Source organism: Oryctolagus cuniculus, chromosome 1 (genome assembly GCF_964237555.1).
Source record: "Oryctolagus cuniculus chromosome 1, mOryCun1.1, whole genome shotgun sequence".
NCBI classification, from domain to species: Eukaryota; Metazoa; Chordata; class Mammalia; order Lagomorpha; family Leporidae; genus Oryctolagus; species Oryctolagus cuniculus.
Genome location: NC_091432.1, coordinates 67,365,320 through 67,393,288, shown reverse-complemented (window position 1 = coordinate 67,393,288; position 27,969 = coordinate 67,365,320). Strand labels below are relative to the sequence as shown.

General features: G+C 46.0%; 1 protein-coding gene and 1 long non-coding RNA gene across 2 annotated transcripts; both read right to left on the bottom strand.

Annotated features, from left to right (window-relative positions):
* Positions 1-731: 731 nt before the first annotated feature.
* Positions 732-27,943, bottom strand: GVQW3 (GVQW motif containing 3). Its single transcript, XM_070075723.1, is given in 5 exon segments — positions 732-960; positions 963-1,155; positions 18,554-18,568; positions 27,028-27,113; positions 27,116-27,943. Coding segments are annotated over 5 exon segments (747 nt in total). The 5' UTR covers positions 27,477-27,943; the 3' UTR covers positions 732-868.
* Positions 3,031-4,065, bottom strand: LOC138850020 (uncharacterized). The gene is made up of 3 exons (XR_011389400.1): positions 3,916-4,065; positions 3,638-3,817; positions 3,031-3,488 (listed from the first exon to the last, which is right to left on the bottom strand). It is a non-coding gene; the product is annotated as an uncharacterized lncRNA (long non-coding RNA).
* Positions 27,944-27,969: the final 26 nt, after the last annotated feature.

Sequence of the window (27,969 nt, the reverse complement as noted above, 5' to 3'; positions counted from 1 at the left end):
GAGTTAAAGCTATCCGAGGGTCTATATTCCAGAAACACCAGCCAGGGCTCCATAGAGGGGCAATACTATGAATAATAGCTAACACGTGCAGGGCTTCTTCCTTACGTGTTCCCACCCAGTAACTCCACGGAGTCTCGCAAGGACTCCAACAAGCAGACTGGCTCCGCAGTACTTGGCTTGTTCCAGTGTCATGGCGGAGAGAAGCAGTGCTCAGAAAACTGAAGCGATTCGCTCCAGGTTACATCAACTCAAAGGACGGTTCGGACTCAAACCCGGGCCTGTCGACTCCAAATTCTATGCTCTTGGGATTGCTGAGGCGGCCAGAGCACAGGCACCGCTTGCTTTCCCTTAACCAAGGTTTGCGGAAGGAAGGACGGAAGTTTACTCCATGGGGGTGTACTTGCCTCGGGCCCTGCTGTTACTTTCAGACCTGTTTACCTACTTCTAAAGGGGTTAAGGTCTTCAACGGCAGATACCACGCCTTCTCATTTTTTTTTTCCTCCAAAGTTCAGGTCCCTGGCAAACCCTGCGCTTTCAATGGGTCTTGCTTTTCATGCCTGTAAGATGAGGAGGCTGCACTAGAAGTTTAAATTGGGTCACATTCACACCGGCGCCCAACACAGAGCCTGGCCGAGTTTCCATCGCCCTGTCCCTGGACGCCTCCCAGCTCCAACACCAGAGGCCTCCAGGCCTGCAGCTGACATGATGGAGTGTGTACCCTGCACGTTGCAGCCTCTTCCCAGGCTGGCTGCGGAAACCGAGCCTCCTCCAGACAGCGGGGCTGCTCCACTCGCACGGATCAAGTCCGGAGCCTCATTAGTCATGTCAGATGACATAGTTAACACTCGCGGCCGGCACAGCCACTTCATCAAAAGCTCCTCTGTGCCTGGCTCCAGCGCTGCCGCTGAGGAACTACTGTGTGTGGAGCAGGCAGCACATCAGAGGAGCAGCGCTAGAGAGTTCCAAATTGGTTTTGATTAATTGCATAGACCTATCTTTAATTGGTGCCAGGGTAGCGGCCAGAGACCTTATGGGAAAGCAGGATGTTATGCTTCCACTCCCTGAAGTCCCATAAAGCAGTGAAAGATGAGGAACAGAATCACTGCTCGTTGAAAATTTATCGACCGTGCAGACCCAGAAAACACAAATAACTATCTGAATCGAAACCTAACCTCATTTCCCAACTCAGGTTCCCCTCCGCTCTGCCTGCCTGCCGGCCGAGCACAAGGTGTGATTTCTAAGAACCGAGTGCTTGGCGGCCTTGGCTTTCCCCAGCCGGCTTCTCCTCCTGGACAGGATGCCCCGCCGTACCTGGAAAGGCACCTGCCCTCAGCCACTTCTCTCCCATCAGCCCTCACGTCCTGTGAACTGATATCGGGGCTCATTCCCTTGGCATGAAGCATCCATTCACAGCTTCTTCTCTCTTTTCTGCCCCGTTGGGGATTTAAGACACAGGTGTGGAGTGGGTACCGAATCCAAGCACTGTTCTGCTGTCACAGGGACTAAGAATGGAGTCACGTACAGACCCGTCCCTCAGGGCCATGGTTATTAGATAGGAGCAAAGAGAGGACAGGTGCACAGATGAAGAGTGCACAACCAGGGGCATCACGCCGAAGATGGAAGTACTGGGATTTGGTTTCAAGGGACTTCAGTTCAAACCTCAGCTCTGATCCAGACAGTCACTTTGATTCTCTGAGTTTTAACTATACCACGGCTCACTAGGCTAATCCTCCGCCTAGTGGCGCTGGCACACCGGGTTCTAGTCCTGGTCGGGGCGCCGGATTCTGTCCCGGTTGCCCCTCTTCCAGGCCAGCTCTCTGCTGTGGCCAGGGAGTGCAGTGGAGGAAGGCCCAAGTCCTTGGGCCCTGCACCCCATGGGAGACCAGGAGAAGTACCTGGCTCCTGCCATCAGATCAGCGCGGCGCACTGGCCGCAGTGCGCCAGCCGGGGCAGCCATTGGAGGGCGAACCAATGGTAAAGGAAGACCTTTCTCTCTGTCTCTCTCTCTCTCTCACTGTCCACTCTGCCTGTAAAATAAATAAATAAATAAAAAACCTTGTGTTTAAAAAAAAAGTGGATAATAATACACATGTAGCGATTGCCAGGCTTGTGAGGCTTAGCAGGGTAGAAAGCACTCAGCACAAGGCCTGATGCTGAATGATGAATGTTGCCAACTGAATATGTATCCCTGTGAGACTCTGACAGAGTGCTGTGTGACAGCCCATCGAACCCTGGAGCAAACAATTACCGATCGGACTCTGTGCCAGGCTCTTTGGTGGAGGAGGCATGGCTGAGCAGGCGTTTTAGTGCAGAGGGTTCAGCCAGCCGCCAAGTGGAGTGCGGGTTTGAGTCCTGGCTAGTCTGCTTCCAATTCAGCTCCCACTCATGCATCCTGAGAGGTAGTGAATGACAGCTTAGGTGCTTGGGTCCCTGCCACCCATTTGGGAGGCTTGAATGGAGTTCTGAGCTCCTGCCTTTGATCTGGCCCAGCCCTGGGTGTTGAGTCTTCTGGGGGGAGTGAACCAGTAGGTGGAAGATTTCTCTGTCTCCTTCTTTGGCTTTCCAATAGATGAAAAATAAATAAGCATTACAAAAAAATTAGGAAGCTCAGTCCTGCCGTGGTGGGTGTGAGAGTGAGAGTATCGGGGAGCAGGGACGATGAAGCAGGGTAAGAAGGCAAAGGTTACAGGTGTGCTGACACCCGTCTACTGGAGCTGGTGGGGAGGAAAGGAGATGGTGGTCACTTCTACCTGGGAAATCAGGTTGGATTTGCTTCAAGAGGCAATGCTTGGGCTAAAATACTGACGCGTGAGAAGATTGCACTTGGAGACAAAGAAGGAAGGGTATCCATGCAGTGCCACAGCTCCTTGCTTTCATCTCCACAGCAAGCAGAGGTCACCCCTTGGGACCTTGGAATCAGCTACTCGCATTGTACAGAGTTCTTTCCCCAAAGCTGGTTCCTTCTTGACATTTACAGCCCTATATTTGCTTATTAAAAATGTACATTATGAAAATACTAGGCATGGATTTCAAATTTTTCCACCAAAACAAAGTTATCTTTTAATTCTGTTTTTCCACCAATTTGTTGAAATATACATTTTCTATGAATTTCTTGGAGACACCTCATATTACAAGCACAGTGCCTGGCATGCAGAGGGTCCTGAATTCCTTTTTTTTTTTTTTTTTTTTTTTCCATAAAGTGAAACAGTGATGAAAGCCTGGAGCCAAGGCCAGGGGCATCGGAGTAGGAGGTAGCAGAGAGGTGGCTTCTGAGCCCCACCCTGAAGACAGGGCCAGATGACGATGTGAGGGGGCGTTGGAGAAGAATCAGCAGCATTAGATCAGATGGCATGTAAGTCCCTTCCACCCGGCTTCTCTGTTCTTTCGGAGCAGAGCAGTCCTCGGCCCCTTCCCGGGCCCCTCACTCCCGGCCCTCGTCTCCACTCCACCCTGTCTGGAGGCTGTGTGGACATCTGACACACCGTTTCCTGCCAGGGTAAATCGTAGGCTGATGTGTGGCGCTTGTTCGCGGTTTTTACCATCCCCCAGGCGGCGGTGGCCCCATGACTCAGGGTGGAGGCTGCAGGCAGGGCCAGCTGTCCCCGGGATGGCGAAGCAAGGGGAGCTGTTTACCCACCAGCACTCCCTGGCCTGCTCCCAGCTACTTTTACGTCCTCTGGTCCGGGATGGTCTCCTTAGCTGGCTGCATCTCAGGTCACTTGCTGGAGCACTGGAGTGTGACCGTGTAACTGCTGCTGCTTCCTGTCCCAGGGCTCCTGGGCTTCGGGGAGCATGGGAAAGAGGCAAGGAGAGCTTTCTAGGAGGCAAGGCCAAAGACTAACTCACATAGTGCTTAACAATTCACAAAACCCCAGAGAACTCCTAGTCACCCTGCAGGACCCTACCCCTTTTTACCTGCTTTCAACTCTCCCAGGCAGAGCTAATTTTTTCCCTCCACACTTGGAAGAGCCTGATTTATCACCTTCATTATCTTGGAATTAATTTGTGGGTGTCTCCTTTTCTCCACTAAACCATCAGCTCCTTGGGTGTAGATGTCTTCTCTCCCTGGAAAACATGTTTTTTTCTTTCTTAAAAAGTAATTTTAGCTTCTACTTTTTTTAGGTTTAAAAGTAATATTTACAGTCAGAATAATCTTTAAGAACTGTACATATGAAAATATAATGAAGAACATTTGAAATCACCTGTAATTTTCATCTCCTAGATAAACTACTATTCATATTTTAGGTTTACCAAGTTCTTTTTTTCCCATACAGAAAGTAAAAATGGGACTATATAATGCATGTGATTTTATAGTCTGATTTTATCGCCTATTCTACGATGAACAACTCCAAGTACCACCAATGATCCTTGAAAAACATCATTTTTAATGGGTGCATTGTTTCATTTAAAGGGTATACCATAATTTACCTAATCATTTCCACATTGTAGGACCTCAAGGTAATTTCCTTCATTTTTTCTTTCTTCTTTTGGTAAAAAGATTTATTTATTTGAACTGAAGAGTGACAGAGAGAAGTGGGGGCGGGGGAGGAGAGAGAAAGAGAGAGAGATTGATTTATCTTCTAGGCTGGTTCACCTAGTTCATTGCCCAAACGCATGCGAGAGCTAGGGCTGAGTCAGGCTGGAGCCAAGAGTCAGGAACCCCATGTGCGTCTCCCATGTTAGTGGCAGGCTGCAGGCAGGGCCAGCTTTTCCCAGGTTGGTGAAGCAAGGGGAGCTGTTTACCCACCAGCACTCCCTGGCCCTGCTCCCAGCTACTTTTATGTCCTCTGGTCCGGGATGGTCTCCTTAGCTGGCTGCATCTCTCTATCATCTGCTGCCTCCCAGGGTGCCTTAGCAGGAAGCTGGATCAGAACCTTGGGGTAGCTGGACCTTGAACCAGGCTCTCGGGTATGGGCTGAGGGCATTCCAAGCAGCGGGTTAACCTGCTGCGCCACAACGCCCACCCCGATTTCCTTCTTTTACTATGTTACAGACAATGTTGCAGTGAGTCACTGTATATGTAAATTCTCATATGCCTCTTGGACTGTTTCCTAAGAGATGGAATTCCTAGGTCAACTAGTTTAAAACTCTTTAAAGCTTCATGGTACTTACTGCCAGATTGCTCTGGGAAAGCACCACCAATTTAAAATTTCACCAATGCGAGAGCGTGCCCATCTCATGGTAGCCTGACCTACATTGTGACCCCATGTGTGTCTTTACCAAGTCCAGTGTTCTTTCCGCAATCAGCAGAAATTATACAACCAAACGTAAGGTTGTCTTCTTCCATGACATCAACCTGGTAGGATACATTTATTTAAATGCTGCTCCTGCTGCTTTAAGCATTTCTGTAATTTTTATTTGAAAGTTGGCTACAAAGCAGACAACACATTCTTTTGCATCTAAGTTACAAGACATCTCTTGGGGAAATGATTTTCGGTTTTTGACAGCAGACCAAAGGTCCTTGGAACTCATGGTAAATGAGATGAGATGCTGCATCTGGCTCTGGGGTCAGAGCTGGGGTGTCACGTTACAGTACTGAGACTGAGGTCTTCTTGTGACTCGTCAAGGGGAGGCCCCCAGGAGTTCTGGACAGTGGTGCATCATCAGAACAAGGATTGAGCCTCCTAGCCTCCCGCCCACAAGGCAAAGAGAGAAAAAGAATTCTCAGCAACAAGGCACAGATTTCCAAAAGGGATGTTAACTACAATAACAGCAGCACTTTCATAAGCAACAGTGGACACCAACAGACTGTAGGATGCTGTCTTGAAAATGTGGGCAGAAAATAAACCTCAGACCAGAATAATAAATGAGTTATGAGTAATAAATGAGAGTCAAACTTTCGGACATTTTCAGAACAACAAGCTGGGCTGGAACACAAACCTGTGTTGGCGGTTCAGTGACGGAGAAACTTCAGCAGGAAGAACCTGAATTCAGGAAGGAGACCCAAGATGAGGGTGTGGGAGACGAGTGAGGTGATGGAACCCACGCAGCAGACTGGTGGCATCTCGGGAATTTTGAGGAGGGTGTTAGATACTTGTTACTAAAGGTTAAATTATATAAATCTACAAGTAACTGAATGATTTAAAACATAAAGGTAACAATACTCACAATGCTTCACTTTTCATTTTTATTCAGTTTTTAAAAGATTTATTTATTTATTTGAAAGGCAGAGTTGAGAGAGAGAGAGAGAGGTCTTACATCCTCTGGTTCACTGCCCAAATGGGCTGGGCCAGGCTGAAGCCAGGAGCCAGGAGCTTCATCCGGGTCTCTCATGTGGGTGGCAGGGGCTCAAGCACTTGGGCCATCCATCTTCCATGCCTTCCCAGGTGCATTAGCAGGGAGCTGCATGGGAAGTAGAACAGCCAGGACTTGAACTGGAGCTCCCATATAGGAAGCTGGCATTGGAGGCAGTGGCTTAACTCACTGCACCAGCCACCCTTTTTATTATTTCACTACACTGTGACATTCTCTATACTTTGGAGGCATTTATTTCTCTGGTATATATAGGTAGAAATACTACAGAATTGTGTGCTACTGTGCACCTCTGCCCAAACTCCACATTCAACAATGTCTTCTTGGGATCTCCAATATTTACACTCTAGAACCAACAAATGCTTCAAATTGGGGTCTCCCTAACCCTTTCCATGTGAGAAAGGATTACTAGCACACCATTAAATATTAAAAAATGTATTATTTATTAATAGTATCCTAGGCATATACTCAGGAGAATTTAAAACGAATATCCACAAAAAAGTGTGCATGAATGTTCATAGAAGAATTTTGCAACACTGCCAAAAGATGGAAATGACCCAAAGGTCTATCAGCTGACAAAGTAATGAATGAAATGTGATCTATCCAGACAATAGAATATCAGTCAGCCCTACAAAGGAATGAAGTACTGATACGCACTCCAACATGCATACACCTTGAACACATTATGCTAAGTCAAAGAATCGGAGGCAAAAAGCCACATATTGTCTGATTATATTCATGCAAAACGTCCAGAATAGGCAAATCCATAGAGACAGAAAGTAGATGAAAATTTACCAGGGGCTGGAGGTAGGGAACAGCAAGAATGACTACAAATGGGTCTAGAGTTGGGTTTTGTTGAATGAAAAAGTTCTAAAATCAGTGTGAAGTTTGCAAAATTGTGCAAATATACTCAAAAGGATTGAATTGCATATTTTAAATGGATGTGCCTTACCATGTGTGAATAATATTTCAATAAAAAGGTAGGCAAGGATGCAAACATCTAATCTGGGGGCCAGTGCTGTTGCTTAGTAGGCTAAGGCTCTGCCTGCGGCATTGGCATTCCACATGGCCGTTGGTTCATGTCCCGGCTGCTCCTCTTTCGATTCAGCTCTCTACTTGTGGCCTGGGAAGGCAGTGGAAGATGGCCAATTGCTTGGGCCCCTGCACCCATGGGGGAGACCTGGAAGAAGTTCCTGGCTTTGGATCAGCCCAGCTCCAGCATTTGTGGTCATTTGGGGAGTGAACCAGTGGATGGAAGACCTTTCTGTCACTCCCTCTCTCTGTTACTCTACCTCTCAAATAAATACATCTTTTAAAAAAAATCTAATTTGGGGCCAGTGCTGAGGCATAATGGGCAAAGCCACTGCCTGCAGCACTGACATCCCTTATGGGTGCCAGTTCTTGTCCTTGCTGCTCCATTTCTGATCCAGTTCTCTGCTAATCTGCCTGGGAAGGCAGCGAAGGATGGCCCTGGTTCTTTGTCACCCTGCACCCATGTAGGAGATCTGGAAGAAGCTCCTGGCTCCTGGCTCCTGGCTTCAGCCTGGCCCAGCCCTGGGCTGTGGTGGCCATGTGGGGAATGAATCAGTGGATGGAATATTCTCTCTCTCTCTCTCTCAATCTCTCTCTCTCTGTAACTCTGCCTTTATTTAGTTATTTGAAAGGGTTACACAGAGAGAAAGTGCAGGGGCCAAGCCCTTGGGCCATCCTCTGCTGTTTTCCCAGGCACATTAGCAGGGAGCTGGATCAGAAGTGGAACAGCTGGGTCTTGAACCGACACCCATGTGGGATGCCAGCATTGCAGGTGGTGGCTTAACCAGCTGCGCTACAAGGCCAATAAATAAATCTGAAAACAACAAAAACAAAACAAAATCTAATTTGGGGATTTGGGCAAGTAGTTAAAAGTAAGCTGGAATTAAAATACAAAAACAAAAGAAAAGAAAAAAACAAGCAAACCCTCCAAGTGCCTAGACGATGGAAGGGGTGGAGATTAGACAGAGAAGATGCTAAGGTTCCTGAAATCGTCACAGTGAGCCAGAGACGGTGAGGAACTGAACAGTGTTCAGCCGAGTGTGCACATTAACATGCAAGGACACCCACGGGAAGACCAGAGTTAGAAAGCAGAACTTCCAAACCACAGTGAGAACAGAAGGGGTGAAAAGAAACAAAAATCAAAAGGAGGCAGGAGAAGAGCAAAGAAGAAACAAGGAAAACACATGGTAGACAGACAGGTCAAATACAAGGGGAGAAACAGAATAAGAAGGAATAGAAACTCGCCTAAAGATAGGCAAAGATTCTCAGATTGGATTTAAAAAAAATTCAGCTGACTGCTGATTGCAGAATCCACGCAATAGATAATGATGTGACACGTTCAAAGGGTGAGGACGAGGCACCAGGCAAAGACGAAGTCAAAGAATGCAATGGGAATGGATCGTGAGGCAGAGAGGCATTAGAAGGCACACTCCGACGAGGAAAGGGACAGTTCCCCAGGGAGGTATGACAAAGCCTGACAGAACGGCAGAAGTGCAGCCATTCCCATGGTGGCAGATTTTTAACCTCCCTTCCTGGTCGAGTGGGCTGGCAATGTCCGAGTAAGGCTACAGAAGAGTTGAACAACACAGCGGTCCAACTTCCTTCCTTCTGTCTGTGGCTCCTTCAGTTCCCAGCCCTTGAAAATTCCTGCTTCCTGTACGGCATCAGTCGCCAAGCCTTGTGGATCCTCACTGCTGAATGGGTTGCTCCCTCGCCAGCACCCTCTCATCCTGCACCCAGTGCTGGGGCTCAAGCTTTAGTCGCCTCTTGTCTGCACTACTGTAATTCTAACCGACCCCCTTATATTTATGGAGACTTGCTTAAATGACATGTGCTTTAGTAGTTTCATTTTGATGCTAGAAGCCAGATCTTTGGATTAAGCCAGGGAAAGGTACTGCCATATTTCAGCCCCAGCAAAATTCTCTTGACTGAACTGAGCTCTGACGTGAAGCTATTGGCTACTTGCGGGAATGGTTTAAGAGAAAAATCCTGGGACCCTCACTCAGTCTGGTACACTACTCAGACATCATAAAGCACTCTATGAGCAATCTTGGGGAGAGATATTCTGAAATCTCATACTTGTCATGTCCAAACAGTCTATCTGCATTTTATGGACAGTAAATCCTCTAACTAGTATTTCCACTTTGCTAGGGATACTAGCAAATTCACAGCCAAATTTGCTGGCTTTCTTTAACAAGTATAAAGAATAATAATATTAACAGCTAATATTTACTGGATGCTTACACAGAACCACACACTGTTCCAAATGCTTTACATATATAACCCTCCTCTCATTCCACGAGACAGCGCTATTATTATTCCCATCTTAAGAGAGCCAGCAAGGCTTCCTAACTGGCCTAGGAGGTACAGCTAGTAAGATGCAGCGCTAGACCCAGGCTGCACGCAATGAGTTTCCCGAGTCCACGCGCTTCAGCATCACGCTATTCCCTCATGTGTTTAGGATATGCACGCCTGCGCGCTAATCAGAGCCTCTGGCTCTGTTCATTTCCTACGCTGATGTTCACTTTTGGTGAACATGTGGTAATAGGGACCAAACGATTCTGGACAGAACACATGAACCAGTGGTTTTAAGACACTGACACCAGGCAACTAAAGACCAGGGGCAAGTGAACTAAGCCTTAAGATGGCCTGCTTACCTCCCGGAGGGGTCTCTGGGCCCTGCTGCCCGAGCAACCCCAGGCTGAGCCTGAGTTTCCCGGATTGAGGAGATGGGGTTGGGAATCCCAGGAGGTCAATGTTGCTGGAGTCGTGGGGAAGAACAGTGAGGAGGAGTGAACAAAAGCGGGCTCCAGCTGGCGCCGCGGATCACTAGGCTAATCCTCCGCCTGCGGTGCCGGCACCCCAGGAGTCTAGTCCCGGTCGGGGTGCTGGGTTCTAGTCCCCATTGCTCCTCTTCCAGTCCAGCTCTCTGCTGTGGCCCGGGAAGGCAGTGGGGGATGGCCCAAGTGCTTGGGCCCCTGCACCTGCATGGGAGACCGGGAGGAAGCACCTGGCTCCTGGCTTCGGATCGGCGTAGCTCCGGCCGTAGTGGCCATCTGGGGGGTGAACCAACAGAAGGAAGACCTTTCTTTCTGTCTCTCTCTAATTCTGTCAAAAAAATTTAAAAAAAAAAAAAAGAAAAAAAAAGCGAGATCCAGCTCTCTGTTGAGGGGTCCCCTGCAAGTCTTTAGCTGGGAAACCCCCATGAGGCCAGAGAGAGAACTGCCCACAAGGGTTAGAAGGAACCATTCTTGGGGCAGGCATTCGGCCTAGTAGTTAAGAAACTGGTCAGTATTGCTGCATCCCGGGTCGGGATACCTGGGTTTGATACCCAGCTCTGGCTCCTGACCCCAGCTTCCTACCAATGCAGACTCTGGCACGAAGCACAAGGCTCAAGGAATCAAGTTCCTGCCACTCACACAACGGGCCTGGACCTGGATTGAGTTCCCCACTCCTGGCTCTGCCCCCACCCCAACCCAGCTGTTACAAGTGAACTAATGGATGGAATGCGAGCTCGTTCTCTCTCTTGATCTGCCTGTTAAACAAATAAATAAATGAGAAACCATTCTCAGAGATCACACACACAGGTCCACTTTCTGTTCCCCACATGCAGAGTGGTAAGACAGACTTCACTGGTAAGACAGGCATCAGATGGGTTTTGCCACAACAGTGGGGCAAAATTAGTTGTAGAATAGTGTTACCACAGTCTCAGCTCACAAAACCAAAAATAAAAGCCCAAAGCATTTTCCAAAAAGCAAAAGGACCTAGACTAAGGGACCTATAATGAGGAGAAAAATCAGTCAGTGGAACCTGAAGAAAATAGGTAGAACTGAAAAAGACATAACCAGGGTCAGCACTGTGGCATAGCAGGTAAAGCCACCACCTGCAGTGCTGGCATCCCATATGGGCACTGGTTTGAGTCCTGGCTGCTCCACTTCCGATCCAGCTCTCTGCTATGGCCTGGGAAAGTAGTGGAAGATGGCCCAAGTCCTCAGGCCCCTGCACTCACATGGAGACCAGGCAGAAGCTCCTGGCTCCTGGCTTTGGATTGGCACAGCTCCGGCCATTGCAACCAACTGGGGAGTGAACCAGTGGATGGAAGACATCTCTGCCTATGCCTCTCTATAATTTTACCTTTCAAATAAAATAAATAAATCTTTTTTTTTTTTAAAAAAGATATAACCATGTACTAGGGCAGGTGTGTGGTACAGCAGCTAAGTCACTGTTTGGGGTACCTACATCCCATATTAGAGAGCCTGGTTCTGGTCTCCAGCACTCTACTTCTGATGCCATCTTCCTGCTAATATATTCCCTGGGAGGCAGCAGATGACGGCTCAAGTATTTGGGTCCCAGCCACCCACATGGGAGACCTGGATTGAATTCTGGGCTCCTGGTTTTGGCCTGGCCCAGCCCTAGTTGTTGTGGCTATCTGGGGAATGATCAGTAGGTGGAAGATCTCTCTGTGTCTCTGAAAACACACACAAACAAAAACATAACTATTCTATGTAATCAATAACCCAGGAGAAGACTGAGTTTATTAAGCAGGGAAATGAAAGGTATGAAAAAGACCTAAATCTCAGTCACAACAAACATACCCTGGTTTCTAAACACTCTTCTCCAAAAAAAGCAACAGGACTCTGCAGAGACATGGCTGATCACAGGATTGAAGCAGGAAAAATACAAAGCTATCTTGGAGTATGTTGCAGTCAGAAGCTAAGGAAGTGTTAAAAAAAAAAAAAAAAAAAAAAAAGACCAAAACCCAACAGCATACATAACCATTTGTCAAAGAAACACACAGCCAAGCCGGAAGAGCATCACTGGCCAGAGTCAGGATACTACAAGCCACAAAATAAATAACACATTGTTGGATTACGACCCAAAATAAAAAATTAACATGAGTCCAAACTGTTACAAGGAAATAACTGAATAAATAAACTGGGAGATAAGAATTCCAGGGGCCAGCACTGTGGCACAGTGGGTAAAGCCACCGCCTGTGGTGCTGGCATCCCATTTGGGTGTCAGTTAGAGTCCCTGCTGCTCCTCTTCTGATCCAGCTCTCTGCTATGGCCTGGGAAAGCAGTGGAAGATGGCCCAAGTCCTTGGGCTCCTGTATTCACATGGGAAACCCAGAGAAGGCTGTTGATTCCTGGCTTTGGATTGGCCCAGCTCCAGCTGTTGTGGCCATTTGGAGAGTGAACCAGCAGATGGAAGACCTCTCTCTCTGTGTCTTGCCCTCTCTGTGTAACTCTGCCTTTCAAATAAATAAATCTGAAAAAAAAAAAAAAAAAGAATTCCGAATAATGTATTTAGCACCCTCTCCAGGGGAAAGAACTTAATTACTTTGCTGCCTTTGAGTGTGGGCTGAACTTAATGACTGGCTTCCGGAACATGGAAAAGGAAAAACAAAAAAGTGGCTTCACAGCAAAGAGCTGGCCAAGTGAAGGAAGCTAACACCAGTGATGCCATGTGGCTCTTACAGACCCTCTATTATAGCATAATGAGAAGAGTAATTCACTGTTATCCTTTCCCCAAACCCACAACCAGGCTAATCACAATACCAGACAAACCCAAATTAAGGGACATTTTACCAAATACATGACCAATATACCTCAAAACCTTCAAGGCCTTTTAAAACAAGAAAAGACTGAGAAACCTCCATGGATCAGAGGAAAATAAGGAGACAGGCTTTTTAAATGCAATGTGATATCCTTAATTTGTTCCTGGAACAAAAAAAAGAGGCATTAGTGGACAAACTTGAAATGTGAATCAACTGTGCAATTTAGTTAGCAGTAACATACCGATGTTGATATCTTTGGTTTTTTATTTTGTTTTTAAACAATTCCCAAACGCCAGCATCCTATATGGGTGCCAGTTTGAGTCCCAGCTGCTCCACTTCTGGGCCAGTTCCCTGCTAATGCGCTTGGGAAAGCAGCAGAGGATGGTCTAGGTCCCTGGGCCCCTGCCCCCATGTTGGGAGACCTGGAAGAATCTCCTGGCTTCGGCCTGGCCCAGCCCCAGTTGTTGCAGCCATCTGGGGAGTGAACCAGCAGATGGAAGATATCTCTCTCTTTTTCTGTGTAACTCTTTCAAATAAATAAATAAATATTTTTAAAATTACTAAAAAACAAAAATACCCTCAACTCCCAGTTGTTGTTTTTTTAAAAGATTTACTTCTTTCTTTTTTTTTTTTTTTAAAGATCTATTTATTTTACTTGAAAGTCAGAGTTACACAGAGAGAGGAGAGGCAGAGAGAGAGAGAGAGAGAGAGAGAGAAAGGTGTTCCATCCGCTGGTTCACTCCCCAATTGGCCACAACGGCCAGAACTGTGCCGATCTGAAGCCAGGAGCCAGGAGCTTCTTCCAGGTCTCCCATGCCGGTGCAGGGGCCCAGGGGTTTAGGCCATCTTGTACTGCTTTCCCAGACCATAGCAGAGAGCTAGATGGGAAGTGGAGCAGCCGGGACTCGAACCGGCACCCATATGGGATGCCAGCACTGCAGGTAGTGGCTTTACCCGCTACGCCACAGCACTGGCCCCTTATTTCTTTTTTTGAAAGGCAGGGTGTCAGAGAGAGAGGGAGAGATCGAGAAATAGAGCTTTCATTTACTGGTTCACTCCCCAAATGTCTGCAACAGCCAGGGATGAGCCAAGCTGAAGCCAGGTCACCCATGTGAGTGGTAGGAACCCAGGTGGTGAAGCCATCACATGTTGCATATCAGCAGGAAGCTGGATCAGAAGTGGACTCGATTCCAGGTTATCTGATATGGGATGCAGACATTGAAAGCTGTGGTTTAACTCCCCGTGTAGTAACACCTACCTAGTATCTCGGTTTTGATAAGCACACCACAGTACTGGGGATAACAACGTTAGAGGAGACTGAAACTGAATGGGGGACCTAGAACACTGCACTATCTTTGCAAATTTTCCACAAATCCCAAATTATTCCAAAATAAAGAAAACCTATTTTAAAAACCCAACTGAAACTTTTAGAGAAGGAAACTATAATAAATAGTTTAAACATTTCAAGATTAGTGAATTTGGAGACACAGCATAGAAACCATACAAAAAGACACAAAGAGAGGAAAAAAAGAAACAGTTGAAGAACACAGCATCAGTGAACTGTGGGATTTTTTTAAAAAAAGATTTATTTATTTTACTTGAAAGTCACAGTTACACACAGAAAGAGAAGGAAAGGCAGAGAGAGAGAGGGAGAGAGAGGGAGAGAGAGAGAGAGAGAGTCTTCCATCTGCTGGCTCACTCTCCAGATGGCCGCAATGGCTGGAGCTGTGCCGATCCGAAGCCAGGAGCCAGGAGCCAGGAGCCAGGGGCCAGGGACCAGGGGCCAGGGGGTGCTTCCAGGTCTCCCACATGGGTGCAGGGGCCCAAGGGCTTGGGCCATCTTCCACTGCTTTCCCAGGCCATAACAGAGAGCTGGATCAGAAGTGGAGCAGCCAGGTCTCGAACCGGAGTCTATATGGTATGCTGGCACTGCAGGTGATGGCTTTACTCCCTACGCCACAGCGCCAGCTCTGTGAGAAACATTCAAGTGGCTTAATATAAATGTAACTGGAGGAGCCAGTGCTGTGGCATAGTGGGTAAAGCTACTGCCTGCAGTGCCAGCAACTCATATGGGCACCGGTTCGAGTCTCTGCTGCTCCACTTCTGATCCAGCTCTCTGCTATGGCCTGGGAAAGCAGTGGAAGATGTCCCAAGGCCTTGGGCCCCTGCACCGGTGTGGGAGACCTGGGAGAAGCTCCTGGCTCCTGGCTTTGGGTTGACACAGCTCTGACTGTTGCGGCCAATTAGGAGTGAACCAGCAGATGGAAGACCTCTCTCTCTCTCTGCCTCTGCCTCGCCTTCTCTCTCTGTATAACTCTAACTTTCAAATAAATAAATAAATCTTAAAAAAAGAAAAAAGAAAGAATGGTAAGTTTTCCAAATTCGGTGAAAGCTTTAGACCCACAAATCAAAACGGCTCCATGAACCCTAAGCATAAGAAACATGGCTCAGCTTAATCAAATTTGCATCAAGTCAGTAATAAAATATTTTTTTAAAAATATTTTAAAATTTATATGGAAGGTAGGGTGAGGGAGAGAGAGAGAGAGAGAGAGATCTTCCATCCACTGGTTCATTCCCCAAATGGCCACAACGGACAGGGCTGGGTCAGGCCAAAGCCAGGAGCCAGGAGCTTCTTCCAGATCTCCCACATGGGTGCAGGAGCCCAAATACTTGGGCCATCTTCAACTGCTTTCCCTGTTGACATTACCTGGAAGATGGATCAGAAGTGGAGCAGTCAGGACACCAACCAGCGCCCATTTGGGATGTTGGCACTGCAGGTGGCGGCTTAACACACTTTGCCACAGTGCCAGCCCAAGAAAAAGTTTTAGCATGCCAAGAGTGGCCAGTGTTGTGGTGCAGCAGGTTAAGCGCAGCCTGTGACGCCAGCATCCCGTACTCGAGCAGAGTCCTGGCTGCTCCAATTCCAATCCAGTTCCCTGCTAATGTGCCGAGAAGGCAGCAGAAGGTGGCCCAAGTACATGGGCCCTGCCATCCATGTAAGTGATCTGGATGGAGTTCCTGGCTCCTAGTTTTGGCCTGGTCCAAACAGCAGATGGAAGATCTTTCTTTTTCTCTTTGCCTTTCAAATAAATAAATCTCAAAAACAAAAAAGAGTGGCAAGAGACAGAATATACAGAGGAACAAAGGTGAGATTTATAGGCAGGGCAGACTTTTGACACAGAGTGCCAGGGTTCGAGTCTTGCCTCTGCTTCCAATTCCAGCTTTCTGCTAATGCACACCCTGGGAGGCAGCAGGTGATGGCTCAAGGACCTGGGTCCCTGTCACCCACATGGGAGACCCAGACTGAGTTCTGGGCTCCTGGCTTTTTAGCCTGGCTCAGCCCTAGCTGTTGTGAGCATTTGGGGAGTGAATTGGCAGATGTAAGATGTCTCCATCTTTCAAATAAATGAAAATAAAGACAAAAACAAGCCAGAAGATGAGCAAAATCTTTAAGGTACAGAAAGAAAAAAAGAACTGTCAATTTATAACTGTAAATATCTTTCAAAAACAAATGTGGCAATAGGGAAAGAATACTCTTTTCAACAAGTGCTGCTTAAGCAACTGGATAGCTACATGTGAAAGAAAGAAGCTGAGCACTTGAACCACTACAAACACAAACACAAAACGCATCAAAGACCTAACTAGAAGATCTAAACTGATGGAGTTCTTGGAGCTCATCAAAATTTAGGGGCGGGCATTTGGTACGACACTTAAGATGCCAATTGGGACCCCCACTTCCCATATCACAGTGCCTGGTACAAGTTCTGTGCACCCTGAGAGGCAACAGGTGATGGATAGCTCAAATACTTGGGTCCCTGCAACCCACTTGGAAAACATGGATTGGGTTTTAAGATCCTGGATTCAGTTCTGGCTGTTACAGATGTGAACCAGTAGATGGAAGATCTCGCTTTTTCAAATTAATGAAAAAAAATTTTTTTTTTAATTTAGAACTTTTGTGCACCAAAGAATATTATCAAGAAAGTGAAAAGAAAATCCACAGAATGGAAGGAAATATTTACAATATATCTGATAAGGGTCTCATATCCAAAATATGAGAACTGTCACTGAAATGTATACTTTAAAATGCTTAAAAAGGGAACTGACACTGTGGTACAGAAGGTTAAGCCACCTCCTGTGATGCTGGCATCCCAGATGGGCACTGGTTCAAATTCCAGCTGCTCCACTTCCTATCCAGCAGCCTGCTAATATACCTGGGAAAGCAGTGGGAGATGGCCCAAGTCTTCGGGCCTCTGACACCCAAGTTGGATCTTCTAATGGAATTCCAGGATTCTGGCTTTGGGCTGGTCCAGCCCTGGCCGTTGTGGCTATTTGGGTAGTGAAACAGAGAATGGAAGCTCTGTCACTTCCTCTCTTTCCCTCTCTCTCTCTCTATAACTCTAACTTTCAAATAAATAAATAATTCTTTAAAGAAAAATTTTTTTGGAATAGCAATTCCTTCACCCATCAAACATTTATTGAACAGTACCAGGTATGACTTATTCTGGATGTAGGAAATGCAAAAAAGAATCAGATGTGGTTTTGGCTTTTAAGCTCATGGGCTTGTAGAGGAGAAAAGATGTGTTCAAACAATTAACTTCAATTAAGTATTACAGTTTCCATGATATATGAATAGGCTCCGTACACGGGGGGTGGCTGCTGCGCCCAGCCGTGGGAAGACAGCAATGGTGATGCTGAAGTGGAGAGCTGCACCATCTTATGTATGCTCCTATTTTTAATGCATTCTTGCATTTGAAACCTTCACCCCCTTTGACTGGGCTTCCTGTTTAAACTGCGTTACTATGGAAATGTCATGGCACAGGATGGTGGCGTTTACAAGTGAAGTGTATGGAATTTTTAGAACATCTAGAAACACAAGGCTAGAGTTTAGGGATGTAAGGCCTAATGATGTGACAGCATTTGTGACATCAGGCACTGTGTCACAAATGTAAACACACTCAGAAATCTGAGCCAGCACAGAGGAGATAGCTGAGAGCTTTATCAGGATTTACGTGCCCAGATGAGAGAAAAAAAAAAGAACACGAGAAATATTAAAAACACAAAACATACACGGCTGGGGAAGAACCTCTGGAAAAATAAATGACAGAATGCCAACATTTACTTACGAATACGCAACTCTGGAAGAAGGACCAGGGGGCATGGGCACCCCAGGGCAATTTGGAAAAATCCTCTGCACCACATTCTATACTGTAAACATTCTTTCAAAACTGTACATAAATCAACTGTGGATAAACCATTTGATGATCGTAAGGGTGACCTCCATTTTAAAGATTGCTTAAGAAGGTATATTTTAGTAAAGGAAATTTTCTCAATGGAGTAATAGAAAAAACTTCCTGGACTGCATAAGGTTCAAGAGTCTTCACTATTATTCTGGCTTCGCCACCAACTAAATGTGTGATTCAAGAAAAGTCATTCAGCCTTCCTGGGCCAATTTCCTCATCTGATCTGGGCTGTAATTCTGAATTTTCACTTATTAGATTTTTAAAGCAAGGACCAGGGGAACTGGCAAGCAGCCTAACATCTAGTTTCTTCTGAGAGGCAATATTCCACACTGAATCCTTGTGCACAGAGCTCAGGGCCTTTCTGCGTGAGGTGGCAGGGACGGCATCGCCACACACCACAGTACCATTGTTCTCTACTTCTTTACAATCCACTTCTCATTTCCACAACCACCCTATGTAAGATGCTTTCAACTTTCTGTTACAGACACTTTACAAACGCTGGCTCCTAGGAGCGGTCCTCTGGGAGGGATCGGCCATTCTTGGTGCAGCCTTTCCATCTCTCGTTCTTCCTCTATCTAGCCACAAAGCAGGCGCTGTGTCCTCTGTGCCTGGTACAGGCTGAGGCCCAAAGAAGGAATTCAGTCAGTGACTGTCCACCGGGTATTTTGAAGGAGCAAGTTGAGGCAGAGTGCTAGCTGCAGGTAAACTTAACAGCTGCTTCTTTAAATATTTCTCAACTTTCCAATTTTCTGCAACGAGCAAAAATATCAACCAACCACAAGCATTCTTTTTCCTGGCTTTCTGTCTATGCCCTGGTTGCCCATAAATAATGCAGTAGCCATAAATAATCCTTCCAATACTACAAACTTTGCTCAGTTCCCCAAGGTTTGGCACAGACATTGGGCACAGAACTTTTCATTAAGAGAAACTGAAGTTTTCTGGTTTGCTTTGCTTAAACAGCAACGACACTAAGTATTTGTCTTTGTGGACCTAATGCCTGCCTTCCAGCCCCATGAAGAGCTCCAGCCAGTTGGCTCCAGAGACGGCCATTTATCCAGCGTGTAGGCACCACCTTGATTACTCTGCCATCCAGGAAGTACAGAACACCACTGTAAGGATTCTTTTGTCTTCTTAAGCAAGCACAGATTTAGACCTCATTAACTAGCAAGAAATAGAAGGCAATGGGGTCAGGCCTTTTGTCGATTACCACTTTAGGTAGAGTGATTCAGGAACTGTTTGAAAACTACAACAGCAAAGGAAATTACTGTATGGGAGTACTCAGCTACTATCTGTTGAGTACCAGGTTTTGTGCAGTGTACCTCAAAGGCAGCAAATCTAATCAACACTATCTAATATACTGTAGTTTTACTCATCATTCTTATTTTTTATTTCCTACAAATGTGTGTTCACAAGGAGGAACTTGTTTTATTGTCTTGTCTGCTGCTATATCCTATGTTTAGAAGAGGGCCAGACACATATAAGCAACCACTCAATATTTGTGGCATGAACAAAATTAACTGCTCCATGAGATAGGTGGCGGCATTTTCCTCTAGTGGATGAATACACTGGAGTGATCAGAGGGTGCAAATGAACCGTCCAAAATTACACAGCTAGTTACGAAGCCGCAACTGAAACTCAAGTCTCATTCTTTTGTTCTTTCTAGTGTCAAACAGATGTACACTGAAGTGCTGAACTCTCCAGCTTGACAAAGCTATAATCCACGAGTGTACTTCAAAAAGTCTGTGAAAAAATATAGGATAAATTTATTTTGGCCCAAAAAACTCTGAAATCTATGCAGAATTTTTCCACTAGACACACTTCCATGAACTTTTGGAAGACCCCTTTGTATATATCTATAAAATATGTATTCTCCTTGTGTACCCATCTGAAGCTTTGGAATGTCACCAAGGAGATATATTTAACATTTTAATGATAATCATTTTACTAAAGCAACCATTAAGTATGTATTTCCTTAACACAACAGTTTCATTTATAGACAGGCATTAACTATGTAACTTCTCACTCTTTAAAATCCCACAATTACTCAGACATAAATAAAAAAGCACAGTAATTGTGGACGCCAACAGAATAACATTTGCAACATTTAAGAATTTTATGAGTTTCAACATTAAGATGATTAATGGGATGTGTATGGTGTTCCACATGTAGGATACCAAATATTCCAGCGAGTATACAGACTGCTCGCGTGTCTTCACGTGGGAGGAGACCTGGCACACTGGCAGTTATTCCTACACTAAAGAAATCACGTGGAAGGCTCAAGGAGTCTTCAGAGAGTCTGTCTAAGACAATTCATTTTGTAGGAGAGAATGTGCGAGTGAAATCCAAAGGAGGTTAATTTTACCTGGGAGAGCATTTCATAAACTTGCACCATTTGTCAGAATACAAGGGAACTTCAAAAAGTTCATGGAAATGGAATTAAAGGTTAATTTATTTTGGCATAATTTTTTTTAAATCCATGCATAGCTGTTGCATTTTCTTTTTCTTCTTCTTTTTTTTTTTTTTTTTGGACAGGCAGAGTGGACAGTGTGAGAGACAGACAGAAAGGTCATCCTTTTTCCGTTGGTTCACCCTCCAATGGCTGCTGCGGCCAGTGCACCGTGCTGATCCGAAGCCAGGAGCCAGGTGCTTCTCCTGGTCTCCCATGGGGTGCAGGGCCCAAGCACTTGGGCCATCCTCCACTGCACTCCCTGGCCACAGCAGAGAGCTGGCCTGGAAGAGGAGCAACCGGGACAGAATCCAGCGCCCTGACCGGGACTAGAACCTGGTGTGCTGGCGCCACAGGCAGAGGATTAGCCTATTGAGCCACGGCACTGGCCTGTAATATGCATTTTCATGAACTTTTTGAAGAGCTCTCATATACCCAATTCACAGGTGCTTTTCTTTTCTATTTTTTTTTTTTAATACCTATTTAGGACTGCCTAACAGCAGCATGTGACTCAAGGTGTCTCCTCATAACCAACTTGATTTTTGTAGGGATTTTGGGCATGTTCCCTTCTCCTCTGGGACAGGTCATTTTCCCTTTGTCCCATTCCTGCGTCCAACACAATTATCTATTATGTAGCATTCATATTGGCCCAGCCAGATATCTGTTCATGGGCCAAACTGGTGATGTGGCCTCAGTCTCTCCACTGCCAACTTTTGATACTGTTGTTTCTCACTTACAATAAATGTAATAGTATTGTGGAAAAAGATTTTTTAAAAGCATAAAACCCAGGAAAAACTTAAACACATCTATAATCCAACCTCTCAGAGTTAGTATATTCTTTGCAGTCATTTAAAAAATCTTTTTAGATTTATATATACAATTTTATATATCACTCTTTTCACTTAACATTACAAGCATTTTGCCGTGCTGTCAAATGCTCTTCATAACCATCAATTATAATGACTGCATAATAGTCCATTGTATAGTCAAACTGTAATTTATTTAACCAATTTTCTACCGTTGGACTTTTGGATTGTTAAGTATAAATTTTGCCCACATTTTAGACTGTTTCTTTAGGATGGATTCCCAGAAGTGGAATTAGAGGATCAGAGGACATAAACATTTTTAAAGCTCCTAATAGATACTGCCAAATTGCTTTTTCTGAAAGCTGTTGCCAATCTACACTTCCAACATTGCCAGCTTGTTTTTCTACCAACATAGATCTGTCTCAAGAATAATAAAACTTCAAGTAGAACATATAGTCCTCAAATTATTAATGCAGTTGGACAGGCATCATGACTGCAGCATGAAGGCATGCGGCAGAGGTCATACCTGTTTCCAGGTATGCAGCGAACAATGAGTTAGTGTGAGCACACGGGACAGAAGTTTTGCAAGAGCGAAGAGCAACGTAATTAGATGTCCGACTCTGAAATCCAAGGTCTGTGTCTGTTTTGTCCACTGCACACAGGACAGTGCTTGGCACATATAGTCAGTCAAAAAACATTTGTTGAGTGAATTAACACAGAATCTTTTTTCCTATGGTCTTTCAGCAGCTGTAGAGTTAGTTACTCCAAGGTCAAGGGAAACATGGGTGGCTGGGTCAGACTCCGTTGTAAAGGTCTGTTCAATCCTGAGATTCCATTACAATTTTGGAAAATCAGATTAAATGATGCTGACACAATCAAACTCTCTTTAAGGGAACAATAAATGTGCTTACCTATTAACAGCACCAGTTACAAGGAGCTGTTAATATATGTGTGCATATATACACACACATATATATATGTATATGTGTGTATATGTATAAACACACACACAAGTATAATTTTTTACAAGCACGAAAAAATACACTTCAGTGAGTTTTGTAACTTCATAGTAAACACTTAAATAGGTGACAACATAAATTTATTCAAATGCTGTCCATGGGAAGGCATTTTTGGAACTACTTGTGGTTCATTCTATTACTGCTGGCTGCAATTTGGCACCATTTTCAGTACTGCCAATTTGGTTCTGAGATATTACATGGGAACAACATGGATGATAGTTTGAGTCATATCAGTTTTAGTCAAAAACAGCACAAAATTCATTTTGTGATGTGGAACACAGGCAAGGTAAAATAGCCAATCCTTCAGTTCTAATTTACTCTCTCCCCATAAATAGTCCCTCCAATATTGCACAATTTCTACATTGTGAGACACTGCCAGATCAATTTGGCATTAACATTATTGATGGAAAATGATCAATCATCTGTCATTTTTAGATACACATTTTATGTATACTAGATCAGGGGTTGGCAAACTATGGCCCATGGGCCAAACCGGAGCCACCATCAGTTTTTGTTAACAGCCTGCAAGTTAAGCATGCTTTTTACCTTTTTTAATGGTTGAAAAATTATCAAAATAGTATTTTGCAAGCTGTATGAAATTCACATTCCAATATCCAATCATAAGGTTTTACTGGAACACGTTCATGCTCACCTGTTTCTGCATTAGCTATGTCTGCCGAGCGGCTGCAACAGAGACCACAAGGCCACAAAGCCTACATTTACTTTATAGAAGTCTGCAGACCCCTGCACTAGTGGGTCCTGGGAGGCCCTGAAGCTCCCCACTCTAGATTTTTGTTTCTGGTTATTAATGCTAGGAGAGAGTGATCAATTGGGTAATACTTGCAAGGATCTGATAGGCAGAGATTTACTTTACAGAAAACATAAATATAGGAGGGCTGCTTTGAATAGGATGCAAAGGCCTGGTAAAATCTGGTAAAGCTGAAGAAGCAGTTGGAATTCAAAGTAGTGTACAGCTCAGCCACAAAGTCGAAGGCTCTTTCATCTGAGCCCCATGGACCCTGACAATGCCAATGCCAGTGAACCTCAGATACGCTGGTGACAATGTCTGCAAACAGCAGGCCGGCTGAGCAGCGTATGCAATGCAGCAGCAGTCCCCTCCTTTCCCTGGTGTCCTCAAGTCACGTAGCATTTGGACTTATCCAGGCATGTCCAATGGCAAGTCTGGACTTCGACTGGAAATAGATCTGGAAGGAAGGCTCTCGAAAGTAGGCCCTATGTACACATTCTTGCCAAATAATGGCATTTCAGTGAGAACTGAGAGGCAGCAGAATTCAGAAGACTGCAGAACCACCCATGTGTTTTTCTAAGTCAAAGATTCAATGAACATTCGATTTTTTCTGTTTCTGATCATTATTAGAAACAAGGTGAGGAAGTGTGATGGGAGGGGGGAATTAGATAAAATCAATTAAATCAATGTTCTAGATGTCTATTACAGTTCAGTCATGTTCCACAACATCACATGTGGATTTTGAACTGGAATGAGATGAGCGGGGCGGGGGGGGGGGGGGGGGGGGCAGGAAAGAGCAAGTGGAAAACGGAAGGGATTCATGGATGGATTATGTGAAGCTTGAGAATTATGGTCCAGGACTGAAGGAGGTCAGTTCTCTTCCTGCTGAACCAAAGGGACAGGCAGTGAGATGGCCCTTATCCTGTCACGAAAAACACAGTTCCCAGAATGGGATCTGGTTGTTATAGCTCTCAGTATAAGAGGTAATTCAATTGCTTCCCTGAGAAACTGGTAACCCTGCTTGCCTCTGGGGGTGCAACTGATGGTAGCTAAGGTGGGAGGGAGGTTTCTCCTCCATTTGTGCCTTATGAAAAGCAAGAACAAGAACCATCACCTCCCCACGCATCTCACCTCACTCCTTGAGATAGGAAGGTAACACAGGACCCGGGCTGGAGAAGACTGGTTACTCAGTGGCTCAAGTGGGGAGCTAGAAGGCTCCAAACAAGGGGAAGAGTTTCAGGTCGAGTGGTGGATCATGACTAAAAGGGCAACTCAAGGATCCGCACACCATAGGGGACCAACGCAGCTCTTGGAGGAGGAGTCCAAAACCAGAAAAGCAAACACCAAGGCAGAGAAGAGGCATCTGAGAAGGGCCAAGGGCAACAGTCTGTGGTGTGATGCATGCTGGATCTAACAGGCTACAGGCCAGGAGCTCAAGAGGCCTGAACAGAAGGTGCAGATCAGGGCAAAATCAAGGTCAGCAACATGGTGGGCAAGTAAGCACCATTCTGTAAGAATCCTCCTGTTTAGGAGCTCACGTTCTAGCTCGGGTTTACTGATTCTGAGCAGCCAAGTGTGAATGGTTTGGTCTGGACAACTGTCACAGCAGTCACTTTATTTCCCCTAAGTCTGAGGCATCCTATCACTGCTGGGAAGCCTGACAAATGAGCCACGCCGTGAGCTAATGTAATGCATTAGGTCCTTCTTTTAGCCATTTAGGACAACTCGAATTCACATTCCTAATTACCTGCTTCCGGCTGCTGTGTTCAAACTCTACTAGGGCCATTGTTGCTCCAGTACCTATCCTCCAACAAGGGTCTTGGGCCAGCAGTATTGGCAGTCACTCCAGCCCTGTTCATAAGACTGGAAGACAATCTAGAAATAATATCTCTCAAGACCTCTGTGTTATGATAGACTGGAGATAATACCTGCAGGTATTGTTCTGGGATCTTGGCCTGAGCCCAGCAGCATACAAATTTGCAATAGTGACCACCAGGCCTGAGCCTTATTAACAAGATTCAGCAACAAAGCTGCAATAGCTGTTGGGGGGGGGGGGGGGCTGCAGTCCCAAAGTGCAGGGTCCTTGGAGGCAAGTGTTTGTGGAGAAACCAGGGTCTCACTTGATGTGGGTAGACAGTAATGTTTGGTATGGAATGTTTAGGATTCCTAAATAGCTATAAAGTTATAAGCTGTGGCATGGTTTAAGAGTTGTTTTTTTTTTTTTTTTTTCCAACACAGTATTTTTCTTTTGTGGTACAAGGTCTAGATTTCAAGGTGTTTCAAAACTGACTGGTATTAATGAGGAACTTGTAATATTTTTAATGCAGTAGAGAGTGAAAGAGCAGTTCTAAAAATAACAATGTTGAACTTGGATTAGGTCTCTACTACCAACCCATATTATTTACTCCTCTACTAGTTAAATAAGAGAAGATGAAATGTGCAAAAAATCCTTGAGTAAAACAGAGACACAGGCCTGCGCTGGGACATCCCGTTACCTCCACACCTTCCTCCTGCACCCCTACCAGGTTTTGAGTCTTTTTCACTCTGTGTGGTATAACTTGGAACCCACCTGGAAGAAGTTCCTTTCTATAAATCCTGGTAGGAAGGCAGAAATGAAAGAGGTAAGAGCTTGAACTTGTAGTTTCTTGGGTTCCACAGAAAAATCATATAATCAAGTTAGTGGGTTAATAACCTACTCACAGCCTCAGAGGAAGCAATTTGCAAACCACTGGCACAGACTTGGAGAAACAGCAAATTATCCCCAATTGCACATCTTCTGCAACACCATTATCTTCCCCTTGGCACTTTGCTATTTTAGTTAATGGAGTCATTATTTTCTACTGATGCAGGTTCAAAGTCTCACGCTGTTCCACCTGCTGTGAAGCTTCATAACCCTGTCTCCCCCTTCCTCATGGATCTGCTACAAAAACCACTTGGCCCGGCCTTACAGTCCCTGATGACCATAATTTCACAGTTCTAAAAACAGCAGGTGCTCAAAATACACCTGGAAATATTGGCTTTAGTTACTAAAAGCAGGCTGCTGGGCGGGAACTGGCACGTGGGTAGCAGACTCCCTTAATTCACAGTCTGTAGAGCGCCACTTGGTCTTCCTGCCTACACATCACAGCCCAGCCCTAGGGCCACTGGTTTGTATTTTCTGGAACCAGATTCTTCTCTTATGGCAAAAGGAATACCCAAGTGAGTGAGGATCCAAAGCATAGAACGAGGATGAAACAGATGCAGTCCTTCTGAGGGGCAGGTTGGTGGCCAACCCTTGAGGTCTGAGGGGCTCCACTGAGTCATCTGGGCCCCATCAGCCCTCACACCCAGAGGCACACACTTTGTCAGCACGCCAGTGGCTTGTACACGGTACATCGGGCCCTGAATGTGAAGCAGGCTGAAACCATAGGCCTTCTTGTGGGATCTTCCCAGAAAAGCATGCCTCCCTGGGCACAGAGGGGCAGACTCCGGGGAGATGCTGTTCCCACTTCTCACGGGCATGATTCCCTGAGGCAGACTGTTGAGTACAAAGGAACAGGATCATCACAAACAATCCAAGGTCTGGGCAGGGAGATCCAAACTCTTGTTAAGCCAAAGAATTCCGCCATCAGCAAGTCCTGGGAGTCAGCAGCCAAACATTCTTGCAAGTTGTGGAGAGCAGCAAGGGAGAGAGTCCCACCAGGGAGCCAAGAGTAAGCGGCAGAGGAAGCCACGCAGGGAGGAGGAGCGGAGGGGACAGGGTGCCCGATGAAGACAGGAGGCAGCTTCCCTTCACCACGGTGTGGGTGTGAACACGCCTGAGCCGCCCTGGTGGGCAGCCTTGCTGAGACGAAGCCTGCAGAAGCCGGCTGGTGGGGGAGCGGATCCTTGGCCAGTATGCGGGCAGAGGACCCCGTGCTTCACAACGTACTAGCCCCTTCCTCACACATGAGCTGTTTTCCTAGTTTCCTTTGGAAAAGCAGCCCGAAAGTCAAGTGTTCGAGGTTTCGGGGCATCCTTCAAAACACCCGTTAAACTTTCCCAGAAACCTTCCTCATGTTCAAGTTCTCTTTCAAAATGAGCCTAACGGTTTCCTTATCTAAATGCAACTCCTCCGCCATCATCCTCACGGTTAACTGCCGGTTTGAATGAACCAGGTCCTTGACTTTCCGGATGTTTTCTTCGGTCCGGTGCGTGACTGGGCGGCCACTCCGGGCGTCGTCTCGAACATCTTCCCGCCCTTCCTTAAATCTTTTGTGCCAGTCAAAAATGCGGGCCCTTGACATGACTTCGTCCCCATAAGCTTCTTTGAGAAGATGGTGGGTCTCACTTGCGGACTTGTCCAATTTCACGCAAAATTTTATACTAATCCTTTGTTCCAAATAGCGATCACTCATGTTGGCACGAAGCAACACAGGGACGTTCACGAGGCACGATTGTGAGGGGAAGTCAGAGGGATCTCTATAGGGCTGCAGGGGTAACCATATTCTCGCTCCTCTGCACGCCTCGCGAGGAAGCAGTAACTGCTTTACAGAGTTTTCGCGCCCCACAGCTTCCAGTGGGGGCTAGGGAGCCACGTTCGGCAAGCTAACGAGGTCAACGAGTAACTGCAAGAGCTGGGAAAAATTAAATCTCCTCCCGGTGCACGCAAATGGCCGGGAGTTCGCCAGTCACCAATGTCGTCCCGATTCCGCGGCCCTTCGGCGTCTGTGGCGATTTCTGCAATACAAGCCCAGGTGGTGGCAACCATACTAAACAAGAAGAGCTGCAAAAACGGTGGCGGGACGCGCAAGCTCGCCCCAGATCTGCACTACTCAGCGCAGGGCAAACCTACCGCGGAAATCTCAGTTTCGCCTGCTTTAGAGGACTCGGAGCCAGGCGCGCGTGCGC